Genomic DNA, 22,079 nt, shown 5'->3' on the forward strand with positions numbered 1-22,079 from the left:
AAGGGAAGTGAAACTCAAGAAAGCAGGATGATCCTTTCACAGTATGGAGCCACCCAGTTACACAAAAATGAAGGCCGTATATTAGGCAGTTTCCAGAGAAGAAGAAAGGAGAACAGAAGAATCTAGTAATTAGAGAGTATGTTATTATTTATACAGCAGACTCTCTAGACATTGTTCCTCTGCAGTCTCCTTTCTTTGCTGGGTACTTCCAAAACCCTTCTTGTCACTTTCAGGTCCACTCCAATCTCATCTCCACAACTTAAGGCAGGGGCAAGGAACCCCTCTTGGGTCAGGGGTTGCTGACCCACAGAAAAATCAAAGGCCAATCCATGGGGAGGCAGTGGTAGGGGCTGGAGTGCCAGCACTGGCTTCCCAATGCTGGAGGGAGAGCCCTGAGCGTCAGGCACTGAAGCCAGGCAAACGGGGGTGTTTTCTAGCCTTAAGGTGTTTTCTGCCTCTTCTGTTTTAGACATGTGTCACTCTCCTTTCCTGCAAGGCTTTCCCTTGATCTTTCTGTCCTCCTAGGCGCTTTCCTTTGGAATTCGTCTTTGTTATACTCTGGTCACTAACAAACTTTCCTGATTCTTTTGTAGCCACTCCCTGAGTCTTCTAATAGTTTTTAGTGGGCCTACTGCTTTTTCTTGTAACATTTCTGCAGCACTTGAATGTCTCTCTCTCCTTCCATGGAAGTGCACATTTTCCTCCAATCTCTCTGTACACGTCCACTGCCAATTCTCCATTTCTCCCGACATTCCTGCACAAACCCTTTTCAGTCTCCTGACTTCTGTCTCAATGTCTCAGGTGCAACTGTCCTTGTCTTTCCCTGTTGTCCCGGAGGGTATGTCTACACTACCCCGCTAGTTCGAACTAGCGGGGTAATGTAGGCATACTGCACTTGCAAATGAAGCCCGGGATTTGAATTTCCCGGGCTTCATTTGCATAAGCGGGGAGCCGCCATTTTTAAAACCCCGCTGCTTCGAACCCCGTGCAGCGCGGCTACACGGGGCACGAACTAGGTAGTTCGAACTAGGCTTCCTAGTTCAAACTACCGTTACTCCTCGTGAAATGAGGAGTAACGGTAGTTTGAACTCGGAAGCCTAGTTCGAACTAGCTAGTTCGTGCCCCGTGTAGCCGCGCTGCACGGGGTTCGAACCAGCGGGGTTTTAAAAATGGCGGCTCCCCGCTTATGCAAATGAAGCCCGGGAAATTCAAATCCCGGGCTTCATTTGCAAGTGCGGTATGCCTACATTACCCTCCTAGTTCGAACTAGGAGGGTAGAGTAGACATACCCTGAGTTATTTCATGACTCTTCTCATTTCATTCCCATATCTCTGTCAGTAAATTCTTCTACTTGCCATCTTCCATCATTCTTGGTCTTCCTTTATCTGTGTTCTTCCACTGGCATGGGTCAAAGCTTTGGAGAATAGACCACTTTTTTAGACCTGGGTAGAAATGAGTAATCACTTCTGAGTTGTAGCTATAAATTTTCTATCAGTTAATAGAAACTGTTTACATTTTGTGACAGCACGTCTACTGTATGCATGTAGTAATGTTTCCATACCAATAATTATGTTAGATTTATTACACCAATGATTTCTTACCATATTAAAAAACATTAATATAATATAATTCTAGGTTGAACACAGCTATTAATTTGCTTTGGTTTACTCAGGTACAGAATTGTCTCTGTAAAAAAGGAACTTTGATTGTGTCATGCTGATGAGACAAATTTTCCATTATAAAACAATAATACCCTAATATTTGAGTGCTCCAGGGGTCCCAGGTTTTATTCTGTTACAAGTGGGTGTAGTGTTTAAAAGAAACAGCAGGGGGATAAGGCAACATGCCACATTTTTTGAACATACATAAATCAATCAATACTTATCATATACATATGATACATTACACTCATGCACTCTCAAACACACACAAGCACACTCCGTCTTGTTACCAAAAGTTGCTCCCCCTAACTGCACTGGCCAGGTGAGTTAAATGGAAGATGGGTTGAGCTGGGCTTCTGCTGATCCCGATTGATGCTCCCATGTTGACAAGACGAAAACCTGGGATCCCTCTGCAAAATGCCTCATATTTATCCCTCATGCAGCCAATTAGTCATCATCTTGCCTTTCTTAATGTTGCTTCAAAGAGAGTTTTTCCAAGGGCAGGCACTTGCTGTTTGACTCCCAAGCAGGGGCAGATGACCGTTTTGCGGGGCCCCGGGCAGCATAATTTCGCGGCCCCCCCCCCTTTGCCACGGCGCATGCGCAGTGACGCCATGCGCATGCGTGGTGGCGCCACGACGCATGCGCGGGGCATTTTGAAGCGCGGGGCTCGGGGCGGCCGTCCCGTTCGCCCTGCCCTATATCCGCCTCTGCTCCCAAGGCATCTGTATATCCAATCTTCTTAATGAGCTCACTTTACAGGTATTGTCTTGGATCTGGCTCCCAGACCTTCTCCACCCTTGCAACTGCTGCTTGAGGGGCTCACCTTTCATTCTCCATTCACACCGCATTCATTTCAACAGGACAATCAAGGAAATGGGAGAGCTCAAAAGACATTTTTTCTTACAAGATCTATATATATAAAAAGGAAAGTTTCTCTTAATAGAAAGTTATAGGAGAAATGTTACAGAGATTCTATAAGAACACTTAACGAAGATATATCTAAAAGGACAAGATCTTAATACAAAGTTATATAAGAATGATAATATTACAGGGATTTATCCTCATGGGGGCTTGTCTGGGATTTCAACTAGGATGTCTTTGCAGCTCAGGATGTGCTTCCTCAGCCAGGGAAAGGATATAAACCATGCACCTACTGGGTACGGTTCACTGTTCCACCTAGTGACATGGAAATCACTTACAGAGAGAATAATGAGTCTGCTCTATAACCTTAGCTAAGGGCCAGCTGCCTTTTACCCCACGCAGTAGAGACTCATGAACTAAACTGCTGAGGTCCCAGGTTTGATTCCGCCTCTTGGCATTATAGTAGCATATGTCAAAAATATTGTATCTAATTACAACTGTTGGATGTTTATTATAAGTACCCCAGGCTAAGTGCAATTATCCAAATAGGAATTTAGGCATAATACAGTTTTAAAGAGGCACTGTCATGTCAAATTTGGTTCAACATTTGGATTTTATAAAGACAAGTTTTTTTTACAAAAACTAAAATCAATAGATTGTTCCCATTATTTTCCTTAATACAGCAGGAATGAGTCATTTTATGAACAATGATGAACCTCACCTTATGTTATTTACAGCCCAATCACTGCAGTTTTGTGCTAGCAAAGTAGAACAGAACATGATATTGACAGGGAACTTCTCTATACAATAAAAATGAGTCCCACAAGCTTATTTTCATTGTCTAAGCTGAGAAATGCACATGATATAATAATAATATAAACAGCCAAAAGTATGAAATATCTTTAAAATTCTGCCATTTTTAATTTTCATTACTGTTCTTTGTAACATAGATAACAAACGGTGTTGTTTTATTTTTCAATATAGTTTTTAATTTGACAGTGTGAATCTTGGAATGGGATACTTTGAGACAAATTTCCAAGTGACTCTCACCCTGGCTTCCATGTGTATGTGTGCAGCTTTATTCATGCAAACACTTTCACACGTGATTTGAGCATTGACAGCTGTTGGCGCACACTAAGATTTTTACAGCAAGATATGTTTTAATTGTTTTATTTGTGAGTGAAGCAAAATGTATTGTCTCTTATCTTTCCAGATAGCATAATTGGTTTGATAAAGTATCAAACATTGTTAGACATTTTAAGTACCATTTAAACTGCTTTGTGAATGACTCATTACCTACAAAATATATTAAGATACACCAAAATAGTAACAAAAATGAATCCATATTTAAGACCTAAGTTTTATTGCCCATTCCCTTTCCCTCTTTCCACAGCCTTTCAGATGGAGTTCACTGGACATTGCGTCATAAAAGAGTAGTCACATTCTAATTATGTGGGGGTGAAAGCTGCCGAGTTTGGATCTGAGCCAAGCCTGAATGTTTCCAAATTCTAAGACCTTTGGAGATAGTAGGAAGACTCAGCCCATTGTAATTAGGGATGTGAACTCTTAACTGATTAACTGGTTACCCTCTAAGCATCACCATAACAGTTAATCAGTACCTGGGAGAAGGTCCTGCCTGCGGCCTGCTGTGGATGGAGGGCTGCTTCAGCCATGGGGCTGTCGGTTTCCAGCCCATGTGGCTTGGGAGCGAGCTGGCAGCCCCACGCAGGGCTGGGGAGTGGCAGACACACAGGCTATGGGCTGCATCAGCCAGGTTGGAGTGGGCCCCTGCCCAGGATCCTGCTCAATTGGTTATCTGGTTAAACCTAGTGGTTAACTGATTAAACAGGATTTTACATTCCTAATTGTAATAGATTTTAACCGGCCATTGGGCAGGTGCACAAATGAGTTGGTAAATGCATTAAGCTATTCTTTGTGTCTTTGTGCATTTTGTTCCAAGACCAGTCATGGCCACAGTTACTGAACTCAGGGAGAAGCAGAGAAGCCCTAGCCCTGTCCCCTTCCTTACCATCAGGGAAAGCATACTGACCCCATTCTAATGTGTGCAACGCACTCATTTTACCAGAACACTTGGGCAATTTCTACACTACGGGTTTTTTTTTTTTTGAAAAACAGCTGTTTTTCTGAAAAATTCCAGTTACGTCCACACTGCAATCGCATTCTTTTGGGAAAAAATTGAAAGAACAAAGGTGTTTTTCCAACATTGATAAACCTCTTTCTATGAGGAAGAAGCCTTTTTCTGAAAGAACTCTTTTGGAAAAAGGTGCGTGTGGATGGGGAAGAGGGAGTTCTTTCACAAGAAGAGGAAAGAGGAATAAGCACGGGTACCCTGGTGGCCACTTGGTCCATAGTAATCACAGGTTACATGCGAGAGAGCGTCCATTCAGTGTGGATGCTATCTTTTGAAAAAGCAGATCACTTTTTTGATGCACTTTGGCAGAGTGGAGGCTTTCTTTCAGAAGAAGTTTTTTTGGAAGATCTCTTCGGGAAAAGCTTCTTCCGAAAGAAGCCTTCAGTCTAGATGTAGCCTTGGGAAGGGACTACATGTGTTTGAGGCCCAATCTTCTAATTGAACTCCTCATTAACCTGTGATTCAAGTAGTGGACAGGTGCCATAGATTGACCCAGACAAGAACTGCCTATAGCATCCAGACCCAGATATGGGATAGAACTTTTCCCAAGAATGTGGGGGTTGGAATCAGGATTCAGACACATTTTTATCTAGCCACTTGAGACCCATTATGCTCCCAGTGAAACCTCCAGATCATACTCATTAATAGGACAACCATAGCAATGTTTTATTTTTCTCTTGCCACATATTTATCTGTTGTATGGAATAATTGTAGAATAAAACAGAAATTAAAATTATGGAGAAACACAGTTCTGAAATTTCTGGCATTGGGACTAAAAAAAGCACACAGGGTAATTTGAAGTATAATAATTCTCCACAAAAATTATGTGCAAAATAGGAGAAATGGTATAAAATGTATTTTAGCTACTGACAAATTAAAGCTTTTAATTCACTGTACTTGATAATATATAGTAGGCCATTTTATAAAAACAAGGAAATCTGAGTTAATAGAGAACTCCCTGCAGCATTTACTGTTACATTTTTGTTGGGGTGAGGGGAGAACATAAATTTGTCAGATGGACTGCAAAGTGTGAGTTTTAATGAAGCTTTACAATAGCATAAAAACTGCTGTCCTACTTTTCATTCATTCCTTGAAATTTAAAGCAAATAATGTGAACCAAAAAAATTGTTGCATGTTATCCTCAGTTATAAATCAGTTTGTCGTTTGATGCCAGGAATAATCTCAGGGGAGGATATTTGTCTTTCCTGACAAAAGTGTTTGCTTTCTGTCCAGCAATTCCCCGCCACCATCCCCTCTCTGAAAGGGGCATACTGAAAATGAGCTTTCAGAAAGATAGTAGCAGTAAGTAAGGGTACGTCTACACTAGCCACCTAGATCAATCTAGGGAGGCTAATGAAGGTGACCAAAATTACAAATCAAGCCCAGGATTTAAATATCCTGGGCTTGATTTGCATGTTCCCGGCCGGTTGCCATTTTAGAAATTGACTAGCCCGAAGTAACTGCCCGCATCTACACGCGACAGTGAAACGGGATTCCAATTTAAAGCCCCTAATTCAAATTAGCTGGTAAACCTCATTGCAGGAGGAATACCAGATGATTCAAGTTAGGGGTTTAAATTGGAATCCCGTTTCACTGCCGCGTTTAGACGTGGGCAGTTACTTTGGGCTAGTCAATTTCTAAAATGGCGACCGGCCGGAACATGCAAATCAAGCGCGGGATATTTAAATCCCGGGCTTGATTTGCAATTTCAGTTGCCTTCATTAGCCTCCCTAGATCAATCTAAAGGGCTGGTATAGATGTACCCTAACTTACTGGTTTCATAAGGATCTAGCACAGTACCCCTTGGAGCCTTTCAATCAAACATGATGGCAATTTTATTAACAAATGAATGTCATTACGTCATTTTTGCTACATTCCATTTTATTTATAATTTATAGAAGAGTTTTCTGGTTCCTCCTCCACCCCCTGTAGGTTCCTTCACCGAAACCTCAAGCCAAACCATTATTGTACTTATAGATTGTGACTGTCAAAACTATGCCACACTGAAGTCAAGCTAGTGGGTGAGTATGGTCCTGTGAATAGGCAACAGCTGTCATATCCTTGCTTGTTGGGAGTATGTGTCATGGTATTCTTCACTAGCATTTATGCATGACTCAGGCTAGTACAAATCATCCAAAAATAATAAGATATTCGAGTGGTTAGTGAAAGACAGCTTTCTCTTGTCAGTTGCAAAAAAAAAAAAAAAAAAAAAGAAAAGAAATCTCTAGAGCATATATATAATTGTAGTAGGCAAGTTTAGGATTTCTATTTCAGAGATAATCACATATTCTGTAGAAATATGTTGTCATTTTTAGAAGTACTGTGTATTGTGCACAAAAAAGTGCATTTTAAAAAAATGTTGAGACTTGCTTTTGTCTTATTGGAATCTCAGTTGCCTGTCTCTTTTTAAAATAAGTTGGTGGAATTGAAGAAAAATAAGCAGCCACTCATAACTTCATGTGTATCTGAAGTTAATGGAGACCCAGGAGCAGATGAGGATTTTGCGAGGCCCAGGGCAGCACAATTTCGCGGGGCCCCCCCTTTGACACGGCACATGCGCGGTGGCGCCACGCATATGCGCGGGGCTTTTTGAAGCGCAGGGCCCGGGACGGCCGCCCTGCTCGCCCTCCCCTATATCTGCCCCTATGGAGACCATATTTAATTTATTAAATTCCACATTTCTTTACAGATTATTTCAAGGGAATATATTGTTGATATGCATATTTAAAGTTATATATCTTGATTATGGACTAGAATGGGCTTTTTAGCTCATGTGTAGTCATGGATACAAACAAAAAGAGAGAGAGACCGAGCGAGTGAGTGAGAGAGAGACTGCTTTTATGTAACAATGCACACATTGTTTCTCACACTTTACTCCTAGGCTGTGTCCAGACTCCATGCCTCCGTCGACGGAGGCATGTAGATTAGCCAGATCGGAAGAGGGAAATGAAGCCGCGATTAAAATAATCGCGGCTTCATTTAAATTTAAATGGCTGCCCCGATCTGCCGATCAGCTGTTTGTCGGCAGATCGGGAGAGTCTGGACGCGATGCCCCGACAAAGAAGCCTTTCTTCATCGACACAGGTAAGCCTCGTGAAACCAGGTTTACCTGTGTCGATGAAGAAAGGCTTCTTTGTCGGGGCATCGCGTCCAGACTCTCCCGATCTGCCGACAAACAGCTGATCGGCAGATCGGGGCAGCCATTTAAATTTAAATGAAGCCGCGATTATTTTAATCGCGGCTTCATTTCCCTCTTCCGATCTGGCTAATCTACATGCCTCCGTCGACGGAGGCATGGAGTCTGGACACAGCCCTAGAGTAAAACTTCCTGGGAACTCCCCAAATCATGAAATCTCCTGTAGTTTAAGAGCCAAGTAAACAAATGTAATGTGTTTAAAACATTCTCACTTTAATCTAATCTTGTGTTTTTCTCAATATATTTGTCTGCATGTGAAAAAATAGATGTGTTGGTCAGGGGCCACGGTGGCCACTGCTGGCTCTGGGCTGGCAGGCTTGGAGCTGGCACAGGCACTGTGGCCAGGGTCTACCCCTTTAATGGCTCTGGAGCTGGGGGAGAGGAGAGTAAGTTTTCCTGGTTGTGCCCAGAGTGGCCACCAGGGCTCCCTGGGAAGGGCTGGAGGCCCCCTATTTCGAATTTAGTGTCTACACAGCACTTAATTCGAAATAGTTATTTCGAATTTGGCATTACTCCTCATAGAATGAGGTTTATGAAATTTGAATTAAGTGTTCTGCTATTTCGAATTAATTTTGAAATAACAGTTTGCATGTATAAACGCTATTAAAGTTAATTCGAAACAACAGCTGTTATTTCGAATTAACTTTGCAGTGTAGACATACCCTAAGGCATTTGATATAGTCAGCTGAATTGCCCTTTGGAAATTACTGACTGAATCTGGATGTCCACAAAAACATATGAACATAGTTTGGCAATTCAATGTAGGCATCGGCTGGAAGAGTTATTGCTGATGGTGATGTAACATTTCCAGTCATGAATAGGGTGAAGCAGGGAGGTGCCTTGCATCTCATCATTTTGTCTTGTCTTTTCTGTGATGCTAGAGAAAACCCTTTGTGATGTTTCAAATGGTGTCTTTATACACTTCTGTGCTGTTAGGCTCATCAGTCTTTCCTGTCTGTGCAAACACCAAGGTGATAGTAACATTCATCCAGGAACTGCTCTGTGCTGATGATTATGTCTTGGTGGTGCAATCTGAGGCATCACTGCAAGATCTTGCAAACTGCTTTGCTGTGGTGCCTCAGGAGTTTGCCCCCATCACTGGCTAAATGAAAACAACCTTACCAATATCTTGAAAAAAAATTAAAAAGCCAGCACCATGCACAGTTGCTTCTATCACTGACTCTGGAAGTAACATGGAATCTGTGTACAGACAAAAAACAAAGTCTATGATGTCCTTGGGATATTGCTCTAACAATGTGAAACATGGAACTGTTTTCAATTACATATTAAAAAACATGAGAAGCTCCGCTTGCAATACCTACGCTGATTTCTGCACATCAAATGGACAGGACCACATTTCCAACACTGCAGTCCTGGTAAAAGCTGGTTTGCTCAGCACTGAGGCTCATTTGATCTCTGCCCACTTGAGATGGACAAACCAGATAATTCAAATGCTGGAGACCCATCTATCAATACACCTCTGATATTCTGAATTATGCTCTAAACATTCTAAGTGTGGAGGTCAATTGAAATGCTTCAAAGGCGTTCTGAAACACAATCTAAAATGAGCATTTCTGATTCAACCTTTGAACAACTGGTAGTTAATTGTATTGCATGGCACCATGCCCTGAGGGTGGGCACTCACAGCTTGAAAAAAATTGCATGCAACAGAGGAAACACAACTCTAAGCACAGAAACAATATGCAGCTCAGTCAACACAAAAAGGCAAAAGGACTCCATTGTCAGTGGGGTAATGTTGCTCTTCCTGGTCCAGTCTACGGAGTCAAGAAAGACCCATTTGTACAAAACTATGATTGTCAAAAATGTACTCAAAATTGAGGAGACCATCATTATCATCATAATCAATTATATATTTATTAATATCATCAAGGTACTCAGGGTACTAGGGGTTATTTTACTACCTATGCAGACAGAAGGGCTACATAGCACCTTTCATTTGAGATTAATTTTGGAGAGACTAGATCAAAGCAATAATTTAGTAATCATAATTGTACAATTGTATGGTTGTTGACATAGCAATATTGCACTTAATTAAAGTATTAGACTAACACTCTCATCTCTCCCCCTTACTTTTCATTATGTCTCAAATCACTATCAGGTAAAGTACAGATAGTTACAAAAATCCAGGGAATAAAAGTCAATGGCCCATCCTTAAAATCTTGACTTCTTGATAGCACTGGTAATAGCCAAACTGTATGCAGAGCAGGCATGCTCAATAGTAAGCTCTTCATGTGCATGATATTTTTAGCAGTGAGACTTGTTTGTGTTGTGTCCCTGAGGCCTCCTTCTATACACACCTTGACACACACACACGCGCACTCATTCACTCTGCTTTTTGTAATAGGTTACATTTTTGTGTTTTTTCTTTTTCAGTTTAATAGTGGTATGTAACTTACTCAACTCTTATTTATATATTTCTATACATATCTATAAATGACTGTTCTCATACTCTGTGGGCATCATTATCCTCAAACCAACTGAGTAATAGTTGTTTGGGTTTTTTTAAAAAAATCTCACTATATATTTAGAATGTTTTAAAAATTAAACACACTGGCAACTATACTAGAAAGCATTTTCTGTGCAATTTGTGGATGAAAGTCAAACAATGTCAGGTGAGAAAGAAGACTTGGTAAAGGACTCTTTGGAAGCCAGTCAAAGCCACTAGGGTTCAAATGTTCTGTGATACCAACATAGGCTATGTCTAGACTATGGTTTTTTTCTGGGAGACTGGAGGTAACCCAGAAAAACTCTGCTGTGTCCAGGGAACGCGTCTGCTATTCTGACATATTTTGCAGAAGAGCAGATGTGCTCTTTCAGAAGCCCTGTCTTCCTCGTGCCACAAGGAAGAAGGGCTTCTCCAAAAGAAGAGGTTTTTCCGAAATTTGGCCCAGAGTAGATGGGCAGAGTGCAATTTGTGCACCTTTTTCCAATAAAAAGCGGCAGTATCGACATAGCCATGCTTCACAGGTAGTTTAATTGAAATCAGCTCTGCATGGAATGAGGTATTGCTAATTATGGGCACATCTATGCTTCAGAGCAAAAGTCAAATTAAGATACGCCACTTCAGCTACATCAGTTGCGAAGCTGAAGTTGAAATAGCTTAACTCAGCTTTTGGCACTGTCTGCACAACAGGAAGTTGAAGGAAGAACACTCTGACTTCCCTTACTCCTGATGAAATCAGGGTTACAGGAGTTGAAGTAAGAAGTCCTCCATTTCAACATTATTTCAAAATAATTGCTTGCTGTGTTATTCCAAAATATCACTGCTATGTAGACGTACCCTATAAAAGTATCAGAGTGGGTTCCTAGATGTGGGGTCCTACCTGTGTGTCCTTTTATTTTTGTAGATACACTATATGAGGCATGCAGGAACCAGAAGTGAATGGAATTTCAGGAGTCAGAAACTAGAAGATTCTGGGTATAAGCAGGATAAGGAAGATTGAGTCCCTAAAGCACTCAAGTTTAAAGCTGATATAAAGGGCCCAACCCACTGGTTTTCTTTAAACAAAAAATCTTTCTTTAAACAAAAATCTTCTGGAAATACTGATCTTTTGGCAACAACTTCTCCAGTTGGTGAAGTGTACTTTTATAAATCACTCATCTCATCTTTTTTTTTCTTTTTTCAGTTTTTTTAAGACATTGTTAGGAAAATATCCAGAACTGAGAAACTAAAACTCTTTTGTTTTTACTTTCTAGTGAATTTTGACCACTTCCAGATACTCCGAGCAATTGGGAAGGGAAGCTTTGGCAAGGTAAGTTAGAAGTTGAATTTAATCATGAATACTGTAAGGTGAATTGTATCTAAAAACAAATTATGCACAAACTATTTATTGTATCAAGAAAAATAATCCTGAAAGTGATTTTTTTTCTTATGTAGTGGGTGGTAAGTAGAGGTGTGCACATTTTTATTCAGGAAATATTTCATTGACATTGGCTCATTTGTAAACTTGTGCAATTTTGGGATGTTAAGTTTCATATTTCACGCAATTCATTTTTTAATTACTAGAATAACTGAATTGGCAAATATATGTATTATATATTTTGTTTCCAAGTTGGATTTGTTGGTTGTGGTAGTCATAATAATCTAGGTATACTTGGTCCTGCCTCAATACAGGAGAATGGAGATGACTTCTCAAGGTACCTTCCAGCCCTACAGTTCTATGATAAGTCACGTGATACTGGATCTGGTTTCTTAACTGGCTGAGCTGTCATGTGATCAGGAGGGTTCTCAGAAGCTATTTGGCCTCTATTTCTCTGAACAATTAGTTGTACTTAAGGAAATCATTTGTTTATTATTTTGCAAATAATAATAATAATAATAATAATATGTATGGAGCAAGTTTAAAAATCAGAACAGAACTAGTATTTGATGCTTACTTTGTTTCCTAATTTATATATCTTTGTTACCAATATAGATAGAATAAATAGACAGATAAATTAATTATAAAATAATGTGTGAGTATGTCCCTTCTTTCCTGGACAGTTATTACATTTGTGGTGTTGACTGAATTTCATTGATATGAGCTTAGGCCACTGTTCTTTCTTTGACATTTATGTTCTGCACAATTTATTTTTCACCACATTTATGAAATTCATCATATATGTGTCGTTGCATTAAGGGCATCCACCCTCTATCTTTGATGTTACAGGAGCTAGTTGCAGTGTCACAATTTCATATTTCTTCTGCTGTCTACATTGTATTTAATTGACTTTGTCCTAAAGGCATCTGCCCTCTGAGATCTCCTCTGATCAACTGCAGCTTCTTCTCACAATTAGGAAAAAGAGTAGCAGTAATAGCAGTAATTTTAACACTTTGAAAAAACCTGCCAAATATGGCTGCCATAGCACCACTACATGACAGCTTGCAAGTGTGAAGCTTTGTGCCAAAGGTGAATTTCACCAGCTGCTGTCTTGGGGATGAGGGCAGAGAAATGGGTCTTTGAAATTTTGCAAAATGTAAAATGTTGAAGTTGTTGCAATGCATATAATAGATGAGCAAAGAATACTGCAAAACGTGTGTCACCAACTTCACCTACTTCTAAGAATATCGTAGGAAACAACCAGAACACTGGCAAGGAAGCTGTTCTGCTTTTTTTATGCATCAAATACAGAGGGTCAGATTCTGACTGTCTTATTTGGGTTAGCACTTTACTCCATGAATATCTCCATTGACCTCACTGGACTATTTGTAGAATTAAGTTCTATGAAGTGTGAATAAAGGTATCAAAATATGGCACCTAAAATGAAACCTGCTGTGTAATTGTTGTTCTCCCATTATTTGTAGCCCTCCCATTACTATGGTATCTGAGCTCAATAATACAGAACAAATATTATATGTATAATCGTCTGTGTATACCAAGCTCTGCCCTCGTTAAGCTTCAGTAATGCGATCGAACTCTGCAGAGGCAAAGTTAGGAATTCTCTCCCTGATACACTGTGGGTATCATTTTTTCTAATATGGCCATGGTTTTCATACAGATTTTTAAAACTATATGTTAAAATAGTTAAAATCTACAGAGTGAAAAGCCAGAGAAAACAATTGAGAATGAAAAACCCCCTAACATTTGCTTTGATGACACAAGGCACAACTTGCAATACATTTACAAAAGTTATATCAACCCAACGAAACAAAGCATCTGTTCTTGGGAGACATTAAAACAAAACCATTGTCTTTTGCTTCCTCTGCGGATGCACTGAAATGGGCCATTGACCAACCATGAGAGCTACCAAGCCCATCATTCTGGCATAATAAGGATCGGATCCACTCACATGAACTCCTGGATTCATTGTGAGTCCACATGGGATGGGGGCTAGTAACAATATTTCATCATAGTGAACTACTATGTAAGCCATAGAGGAGGTTGTTCTGAAATGAAAACTGCCATAGATTAAAAATAATTAAAGTTTCAAGCAAAAAAGAATAAGTGGGAAGAGGCAAAATGTCAAGTTTCTAAGATGGTGCTACAAACATTGGTAGATGAATAAAAACTTTAGTGGGAAGACCCCTTCTGGTGTAAGTTGTCATAAGTCCTTTGAAGACAAAGGACCAATGACAACTTATACCAGTTGAGGAACTGCCCATCGATTTGTACAACATTAAGATAAATTCCTCTGTAGTTCGGAGTCGTTATAAAGCTAAAATATTGTGACTGCTGCTTATTTATTTATTTAAATATTTTTACCCCGCCTTTCTATTTAAAATATTCAAGGTGGCTTACAAGAACAAACAAAAAAATACAAATATATATAAAAATTTAAAATATGAGAATTTAAAATACGAGACCTCATAGGGACATAACCAGCTAAAAACATATAGAGAGGAGGAACACACTCATACAGACTCAAACATTAATAAAAACATGAGTAATAAGGGTGGCATTAGCCTGACACCAAAACAACGCTAGCGTTGGCGCCATGCGAATATCCCGAGGAAGAGAATTCTACAGCCTGGGAGCAAAAGCTAGTTCGAACTAGGGTGGCAGTGTAGCCATACTCCTGCAGACATAGTGACAATAGAATTTCCAGCAAGGCAAAATGAGTGAGACAAAGAGATTTATATTTTTAGTGTGAAAGGAGGGGCCAACAATTTACTTGGGCTATAAAGGTCTGAAATTTCTTGAACAACATTCTGTCATTTGAAGTTGCATTTAGGCTGCATTACTAAATAGGTAGATTTAACATTTAGGTTTCACTTAGCATGTGTATTAGTAGCAAATGCAAAATTTAGGCATGTAGCCCCTCAATTTGTTACCAAAGATCAGAGATAGGGAGGAGCTGAAATACTTATACATGCTTTCACCATAAAAGGTATTACAAACGTCCTCTGATGACTCTATCCTGTTAACTTGTGTAGAGAATGAGGCAGAACAAAATGTCTGCCTTGTAGCCTATAATATGCTCAGTGATTTAAATCCATAGGTTCTGGCAGTGTCTTCAGTTCTGCCCCTGAAGAGAACATCAAGTAATGTTGCTAACAGATATTTCTCCTTGTAGAGCAATTTCCTGATTCTGGAGGCTGTGAACAGCTTATCATCAGAGCCTGCTGCCATGGTAAATGATGCATTGGGTCCTTAGCTTTCAAATTCAGTTTGCTTTTGTGAGAGCAAAAAGTATTCCCTGATGGAAAAGCATCAAAGAGCTGATGTAATTGGCTTTACTGTGCCCTCTCTAGAAGGCCCTAGCATAGCAGTCATGCCAAGGTCAGGTTCAGTAAGTCTGTAATTTATGTTGGCCTTAATGTCCACAGAATGTGACATAAATTTATCTTGATCACATACATCCTATTTCTGTCACAACCCTCTGTTTTTCCTAGATTGTAAGCTCTTCGGGGCACAGGCTGTCTTTTTGTGCTGTGTTTGGTCGCCATAGTGAGGTACTGATCCATGACTGGGCTTCTTAGGTGTTACAGTAAAACAATATAATAATAATTATAACAACAATAATTACAACAACAAGTTGGTATCAAAGTATAGCATACAAACACCTATTATTACTGAACTAGCCAATTAGCCCGTCATAAGATGGGATTTTCAGGTCTTTCCTCCACATCGGTCCTCTCTCCTGAGCCTCCGGTCTCTCTCTCTCTCTCTCTCTCTCTTTCTCTCTCTCTCCTCCTCCTACTGCCTCCCCCTCTGTCTCTCACTCAGGGGACCGTGGAGCCCAAACGGTCGCTTGCACCGTGGTGGCCCGTCTGAGTGGTGCAGAAGTCAGCCGAGTGCCACGGCGGGAGGCAACAGTGCCACCCAGAGGGAACAGCCAGCATTTCAGTGTTACAGAGTCACAGACATTGGGCTACTATATATATGATACCATTGCAGGTTCACTGCTGCACTGGGATGTCTTGCCACATGACATCGTAATTTGCTGCCAGCAGCCATGCTACCCCCAATAATCTGGCCCAGGGTTGCTTACCAAATGGTTTTAGTAACACTGTCTTTAAGAGCTACACAGGCAGGAATTTTCACAGCTAGGTGACATAGGATTTTCACTTTCAGGACACAAACTTTGGACATGGTTTGAGTCTCAGATGGGAAGCCAGGTTTCACTGTGTGGTTTGCATTCCTTTTGTTGCCCATTGATGTGTACCCTTGTATCTGAAACTAGAATGGAATTATTTTAGTGCTTTTTTTCCTGGGCAGTGTGTTCAGGGGAAGAAGCAGCCAGATTTGGCCAACAAAGGGCTGTCCTGACAACTTGCCTAGAGCCTGAGGGTAGCACCTTTAGTAAGCTGCATAAAATGGAACAGATCATTTTTGGATATCAAGGTGTGACTCATGAAGATTAAGAGTTCAAACATACAACAGACCCTGAGAGGCTACAGGCTAAATTCTTATCTCAGCTATCCCGGTGGAAATCTGGTTCTCTCCTCTCACCGCTGTGAAGTTAACTCCATATTTTTACTGGTATAACTGAGATCAAAGTCTGGACCTGCAGACAGTGATCTGTCTTGATATAAACATTTTTTCTACTTGTTGGATGGTGGTTATGAGGTGCTTTGTAGAACCCTAGCGGTTTCATTTAGCCAATAGACCATTCTTTGGACAGCCCAGCTCTGAGCAGGTAATAGAATGACTGCATTTGTTTATTGAAGTGGTGGTTGTAAATGTTCCGGGTACTGTAGCAAATGAAGGAACCAGGCTGCAGTTCAGAGACTCTTAAAGGTTATTATTCAGTTCAGGAAACTGAAGAAAAGGTTTGGGAACTTGTAGCAACAAGGCAGAAAAGTGAATGGGTAAAATTAAATTAAACATCAGTTCTATGAGCAGCCATAAAAAGGGGGTATTAAATAATATATGTTGGAAATGCAGCTATAATACTATAATAATATATCTTTACTAGAACCACTAAATCAAACTCCAGAAGGTTGACCACAGCAGTGTTGATCTTCCAGATAGGGCATGTCTAAACTATATTCCTCTTTCGAAAGAGTAATGTAAATGAAGCCAATCGAAAATTCAAATGAAGCGCGGATTTACAAATCTCATGATTCATTTGCATAATCGTGTGAGAGCGCTTTTTTGAAAAAGGGTTTTTCGAAATAGAAACTGCAGTCTAGATGGGGTTCTTTAAAAGAAAAAAAAACCTTTTTCAAAAGAACCCATACTCCTGAAAAAATTAGGTGTACAGGTTCTTTTGAAAAAGGTTTTTTTTTTTTTTCAAAAGAACCCCATCTAGACTGTGGTTTCCTTTTCAAAAAACCCTTTCTTGAAAAAGCGCTCTCATGCGATTATGCAAATGAAGCACAAGATTTGTAAATCATTTCAAGAAAGATGTGGAAAAATTGGAGAGGGTCCAGAGAAGAGCAACGAGAATGATTAAAGATCTAGAGATCATGACCTATGAGGGAAGGCTGAAGGAATTGGGTTTGTTTAGTTTAGAAAAGAAAAGATTGAGGGGGGACATGATAGCAGTTTTCAGATATCTAAAACAGTGTCATAAGGAGGAGGGAGAAAACTTGTTCATCTTGGCCTCTGAGGATAGAACAAGAAACAAGGGGCTTAAACTACAGCAAGGGAGGTTTAGGTTGGACATTAGGAAAAAGTTCCTAACTGTCAGGGTAGTCAAACACTGGAATACATTGCCCAGGGAGGTTATGGAATACCCATCTCTGGAGATATTTAAGAGTAGGTTAGATAAATGTCTATCAGGGATGGTCTAGACAGTATTTGGTCCTGCCATGAGGGAAGGGGACTGGACTCGATGACCTCTCAAGGTCCCTTCCAGTCCTAGTATTCTATGATTCTATGAAATCTGCACTTCATGTGAATTTTCGATCGGCCTCATTTACTTTCCCCTTTCGAAAGAGAAATGTAGTTTAGACATAGTCATAGTGAAGACAAGCCCTTGGTTAATTTTTGTTGGGGGAAGGAAAGAGCTCAATTTAAAATCATTAAAGAGGTTGGGGTGGTATGGAGTGGAAGACGACCGGGGAATACTGGGAAACATGAATCTTCTATCTTGGATTGAAAAGCCGTCAATGCAACATTAATCTTTTACGCTGCATATTTCCTTATTACACACATGCTTCATCATGCTCCATGCCGGCATACTCAGTACACTCTTTCATGTACATTATAACTGCCCTAGTGGAGGGAGAAAGGAAATCATGTCTGTAGCTCTCAGGCACAGTTCACATGAGATCTCACCCTCTGTTCTGAATCTAGCCACTTCCAAAGAAACAGATTGAATCTGACATGCAGTGACAGTAATTAATCAAACTTAAAATGTAATAAAATAAAATAAAAATATGCTGTCCCAAGGCAATATTACATTTGACTTTTGCGGAACAAGTCACAGGAGGTCCCTTTTTTTTAGCTTTCCTTGTTTAAAGAAAAATAAATCAAACCTAGAGTAATGTATCAGTCATCAGAATTTTATATGTATTTTTAACAACATGATGTGTTGATTCATATGTCAGCTTTCTCAAGAATATGCCAATATGCTCAATTGCTCAAGATACAGAGCAAAGCTATTTTACATGAAAATATCTTTATATATATTTATGTACCTTATAGAACTGCCAACCCCTAGATTTAGTATTTAAAAATATTAAAGATATCATCACACTCATTTTTCTTTAAATGTGTCTGTATTTTACACAATACCAATGCTAATACATGAACTGTGTTTCTGTTCACATGACATCATGTGAGGCAGTGTTATCCAGTGGATAAGACCTTGAGCTAAACCTTCAATGACCTGAGTTCAATTTCCAGTTCTGTCAATAACCTGTGCAACTTTTGGCAAGTCACTTCTCAGTGCCTCTGTTTCTCTGCCTAGCCTTGGTCTTTTTCTCTGGAAACAGTGAACTCCCCAGTGCAGGGGCTGTTTGTACCAGGCAAAGCACAAGGGGACCAAAAAATGTGAAGGACCTGACATACCTAGGTCAAATGTGTTCAAATATGGTCAAATATGCTGAGTATGAGCTCAATTGTTCTTAGGGTATTATGAGTCCATCCGTGATCATGCATAAGGTCATATTTACTGAAATAGTCATATTTAAACAAAAATGTATCTTGCCCTAGATGTTAACTAAGCCTAAATTACATTATTTTAAAATAAGCTTAATAAGTTTTATGTAGTAGATTTACACTAAATTGATTTCTTTCTCAGAGGCTCTCTTCTGAGTAGATTGACTTTCCGACTCTACCTGCAGAGTAAGAAAATACACTGGTACCAATGAGAGGATTGTTGGAATTGAATATGAGGCAGTGAGCCCCTGTGGGAATGGGAAACTACTATTTGTATTACATATAAATACACCATTCCATGCCATATCCTCTAGCACATCCATTAGTAGAATCTAGCTAAAGCAAGTTGATAATTTTACCCATCTCAGCAGCAACATCCAGTGATTAATCTCTTGACAAAGAGATCACGAACAGGGTACAGAAAGCTTCTCAGTTACTAATAAAGCTACACAACAAAGTCCTGAAATCCCACAACGTAACCCTCCGAACAAAAATAAAACTTCACAATGCTTTTACGCTCACATCTCTCCTCTATGGCTCTAGGATGTGAACACCATTAAAATGGGAAATGAAACAGTGAGCAGGCTTCCATATACGGTCTCTGCAAGCCATTATGGGGATCTGCTGGCAAGGCAAAATTATCAACATGGAGGGTCTTCAAAAGTCAAATGTCACAAGTTTTGAGGTTATATTGAAAAGCCCGACTATGCTGGGTTGGACACATTATTAGGGCGCCTGGACATTGACTCCCCAGAAAAAATTTCCATACGTAAATTGGCACAAGGACATTGGAATAAAGGTCATGCTAGAAAGTGCTATAAGGAAAGCATCAAGAACAGAATACACTTTAGTACAAAAAAAAGAGGATCTAGAGAAGGCTATGTCAAATGGATCAGCATGGCAACATACAGTCCTCGAGCTTTCCAAGCCTTTGAAGAGGACAGAAATAATCAATTGTTAGCTGCAAGGGGAAAGCATCATACCACTGCTATAGCTACCAATGATCTTGCTTGATCTGCTAACAAGCATGAAAACCACACTTTAGACATCAGAGTCACTCCAGAAACTACAGAAAGAGCATGATAATGTCATCATCTCCCTGATGGTCTACACAAGAAACAATTGTGGATGCTCCAACATAGATTGTTATGGCAGCTGCTGCCCCTGCACTCATCTCTTCTGTAGATTTAGGGTTATTTTATTTTTTTGGTGGAGGGAGCATAACAGCACACAGCTATGCAATACTAAAAGGTTCAGAGACTCCCTGCATAGACTCTCCAAAACTGGAAAACTAGCTAGTTCCCAAATTGTGTCCACCTGGAAAGTGGTGAGTTTCCTAAGGGTTCAAGGCAAGATTTGTAAAGATACTTAGATACCTAGATATGCAGATGGCACCTACTGGAATTTTCAAAGGCGCCTAAGCACCACCAAATCTCATTGTGAGCTAGGCATCTGGGTGCTTTTGAAAACCCTGGTAGGTAGTTCTTTTCATCATATGGCAGCTCAATGCCTTTTAAAATCTTGCTCTGTTTTATATTTTCTAATACCAGACCAGTGGGGAAAACATTACTGATAATTAAATTGCTTTTCCTCTGCATTCCCTCTGCCTTATCCAGTCTAAACCAGTTTATGCCTCTTCCTTTAGTTTAAATGGAAAAAGTGGTCTAGGGCTATGGGAAATCTATCTTTTTCTACTTTGAATATATTGCTATGGAAAAAAGGAAAATCTGTCAGGGGGTTCCTCAACACTATTGTAGCCTTACTTTGTCAGCTGCTGTAAGCATGAGGCTAAATAACGAAATCCTGGTTGGAATGAGGAACAATACTGAAATGAAATATTACAGAGAGAAGAAACGTATCTTGACAATAGAAGACCAGTCAGGGACAGTTTTCAGTGTGGGCACATTTCTTTCTTTCACTTCCCTTTTATTAATACAGGTAGTCATTCCTATAATTTTTAGCCTACATTATGATATAATGGAAACTGTTACAGTGAAAAGCTTTTTATAATGGAGAGGGTCCATTGAGAGGGAATTTGAAAAAAAAAATTCTGTTTTTTAATGGACTAAGTTTAGCAATTGGAGAAGTGCAGAGCTACGAATGAGGAAACTGAGAGGCATAATCCAGGATGACAAATACAAATAGATGCAGTTATGTGAGAGCTGTGACAGAGAAGATAGCTACATTCTATAAATACAGGCATGGAATTAAATTCATTAATGTCTGGAGACCAGCTTACTTAGTTTAAGTGCTGTCTTTGGGAAAAGGCAGTTGGCAGGCATTTTATAACCCACACACCTCTGTGAGTTAGAGTAACCATATTTACAATTGTAGAATATCATGAATTTGAAAGCTTCCTTTGCATGTAGGATTTTGAAACTATCTGCTCCTCTTTGTCATTCTAAGAAATCAAGAACGTAAGTTGCAATTTAGGATGCAGATCAAAATATATACCTCTGTCCCCTTTTTAGTTTCTCTGGCAGCACTCCTCTCAGGAATTAGGCCTCTTGCACTCATCTGACACAAGGTGCAATCTTGCAGTTCTTTCACTCTTAGCCCTAGTCTACACTAGTAAGTTATTTTAGAATAACCCACCTTATTTCAAAATAACAAGCGGAGCATCCACACTACCCACCTGGTGTTCTTCCTGGAGTGCTTCTGGGGGCTCTATATCGGAGACAGGCTTTAATCAGTGTGGACGTGCTATTTCAAAATAATTGTGAACAATTTTGATGCTCCCCCGTAGTGGGGACACACTATTTCGATTTTGTTATTTTGCGAGTTGTTATTTTGATTTAACTTATTTTGAAATTATTTCCTAATGTAGACATGGCCGTAGACTGGTACCAAATTCCCCTTTCCCATGTCCTCCAACCATTATCACCCTGGATGTCCAACTGCTTTAAGGCACTTGTGTTTCCTGACAGTGATAGTAACCATTTTGCAGTTAGAACAAAGCATGGGAGAAAAAGAATTTTAAAATAACAAATGGCCTACATGAATAGAGTGCCTATGTAGGTAGTGATATAATAGGTACCACGGAAATTTGGTGTAATGAGAATAATCAATGGGACACAGTAATACCAGGGTACAAAATATATCGGAAGGACCAGAACAGGTCATGCTGATGGGAAAGCGGCATTATATGCGAAAGAAATCATAGGATCAAATAAAGTAAAAAATCTAGATGAACTAAATTATGCCATGGAGTCTGT

At 39.8% G+C, this 22,079-nt stretch overlaps 1 protein-coding gene across 4 annotated transcripts in view; it reads left to right on the top strand.

Annotated features, from left to right (window-relative positions):
* STK32C (serine/threonine kinase 32C) overlaps positions 1-22,079 on the top strand; it is a 309,125-nt gene that overhangs the window by 157,153 nt on the left and 129,893 nt on the right. For 3 of the 4 annotated variants that reach the window (XM_006136628.4, XM_075935236.1, XM_006136629.4), the window contains one exon: positions 11,591-11,646. In XM_006136628.4, the coding sequence (XP_006136690.1) occupies positions 11,591-11,646 (56 nt within the window). Of the gene's footprint in view, positions 1-11,590; positions 11,647-14,887; positions 14,945-22,079 lie in introns of those variants that run through there. The other variant, XM_075935235.1, reaches the window with a different exon arrangement.

The sequence above is a fragment of the Pelodiscus sinensis genome, chromosome 8 (assembly GCF_049634645.1).
Source record: "Pelodiscus sinensis isolate JC-2024 chromosome 8, ASM4963464v1, whole genome shotgun sequence".
Classification (NCBI taxonomy): Eukaryota; Metazoa; Chordata; order Testudines; family Trionychidae; genus Pelodiscus; species Pelodiscus sinensis.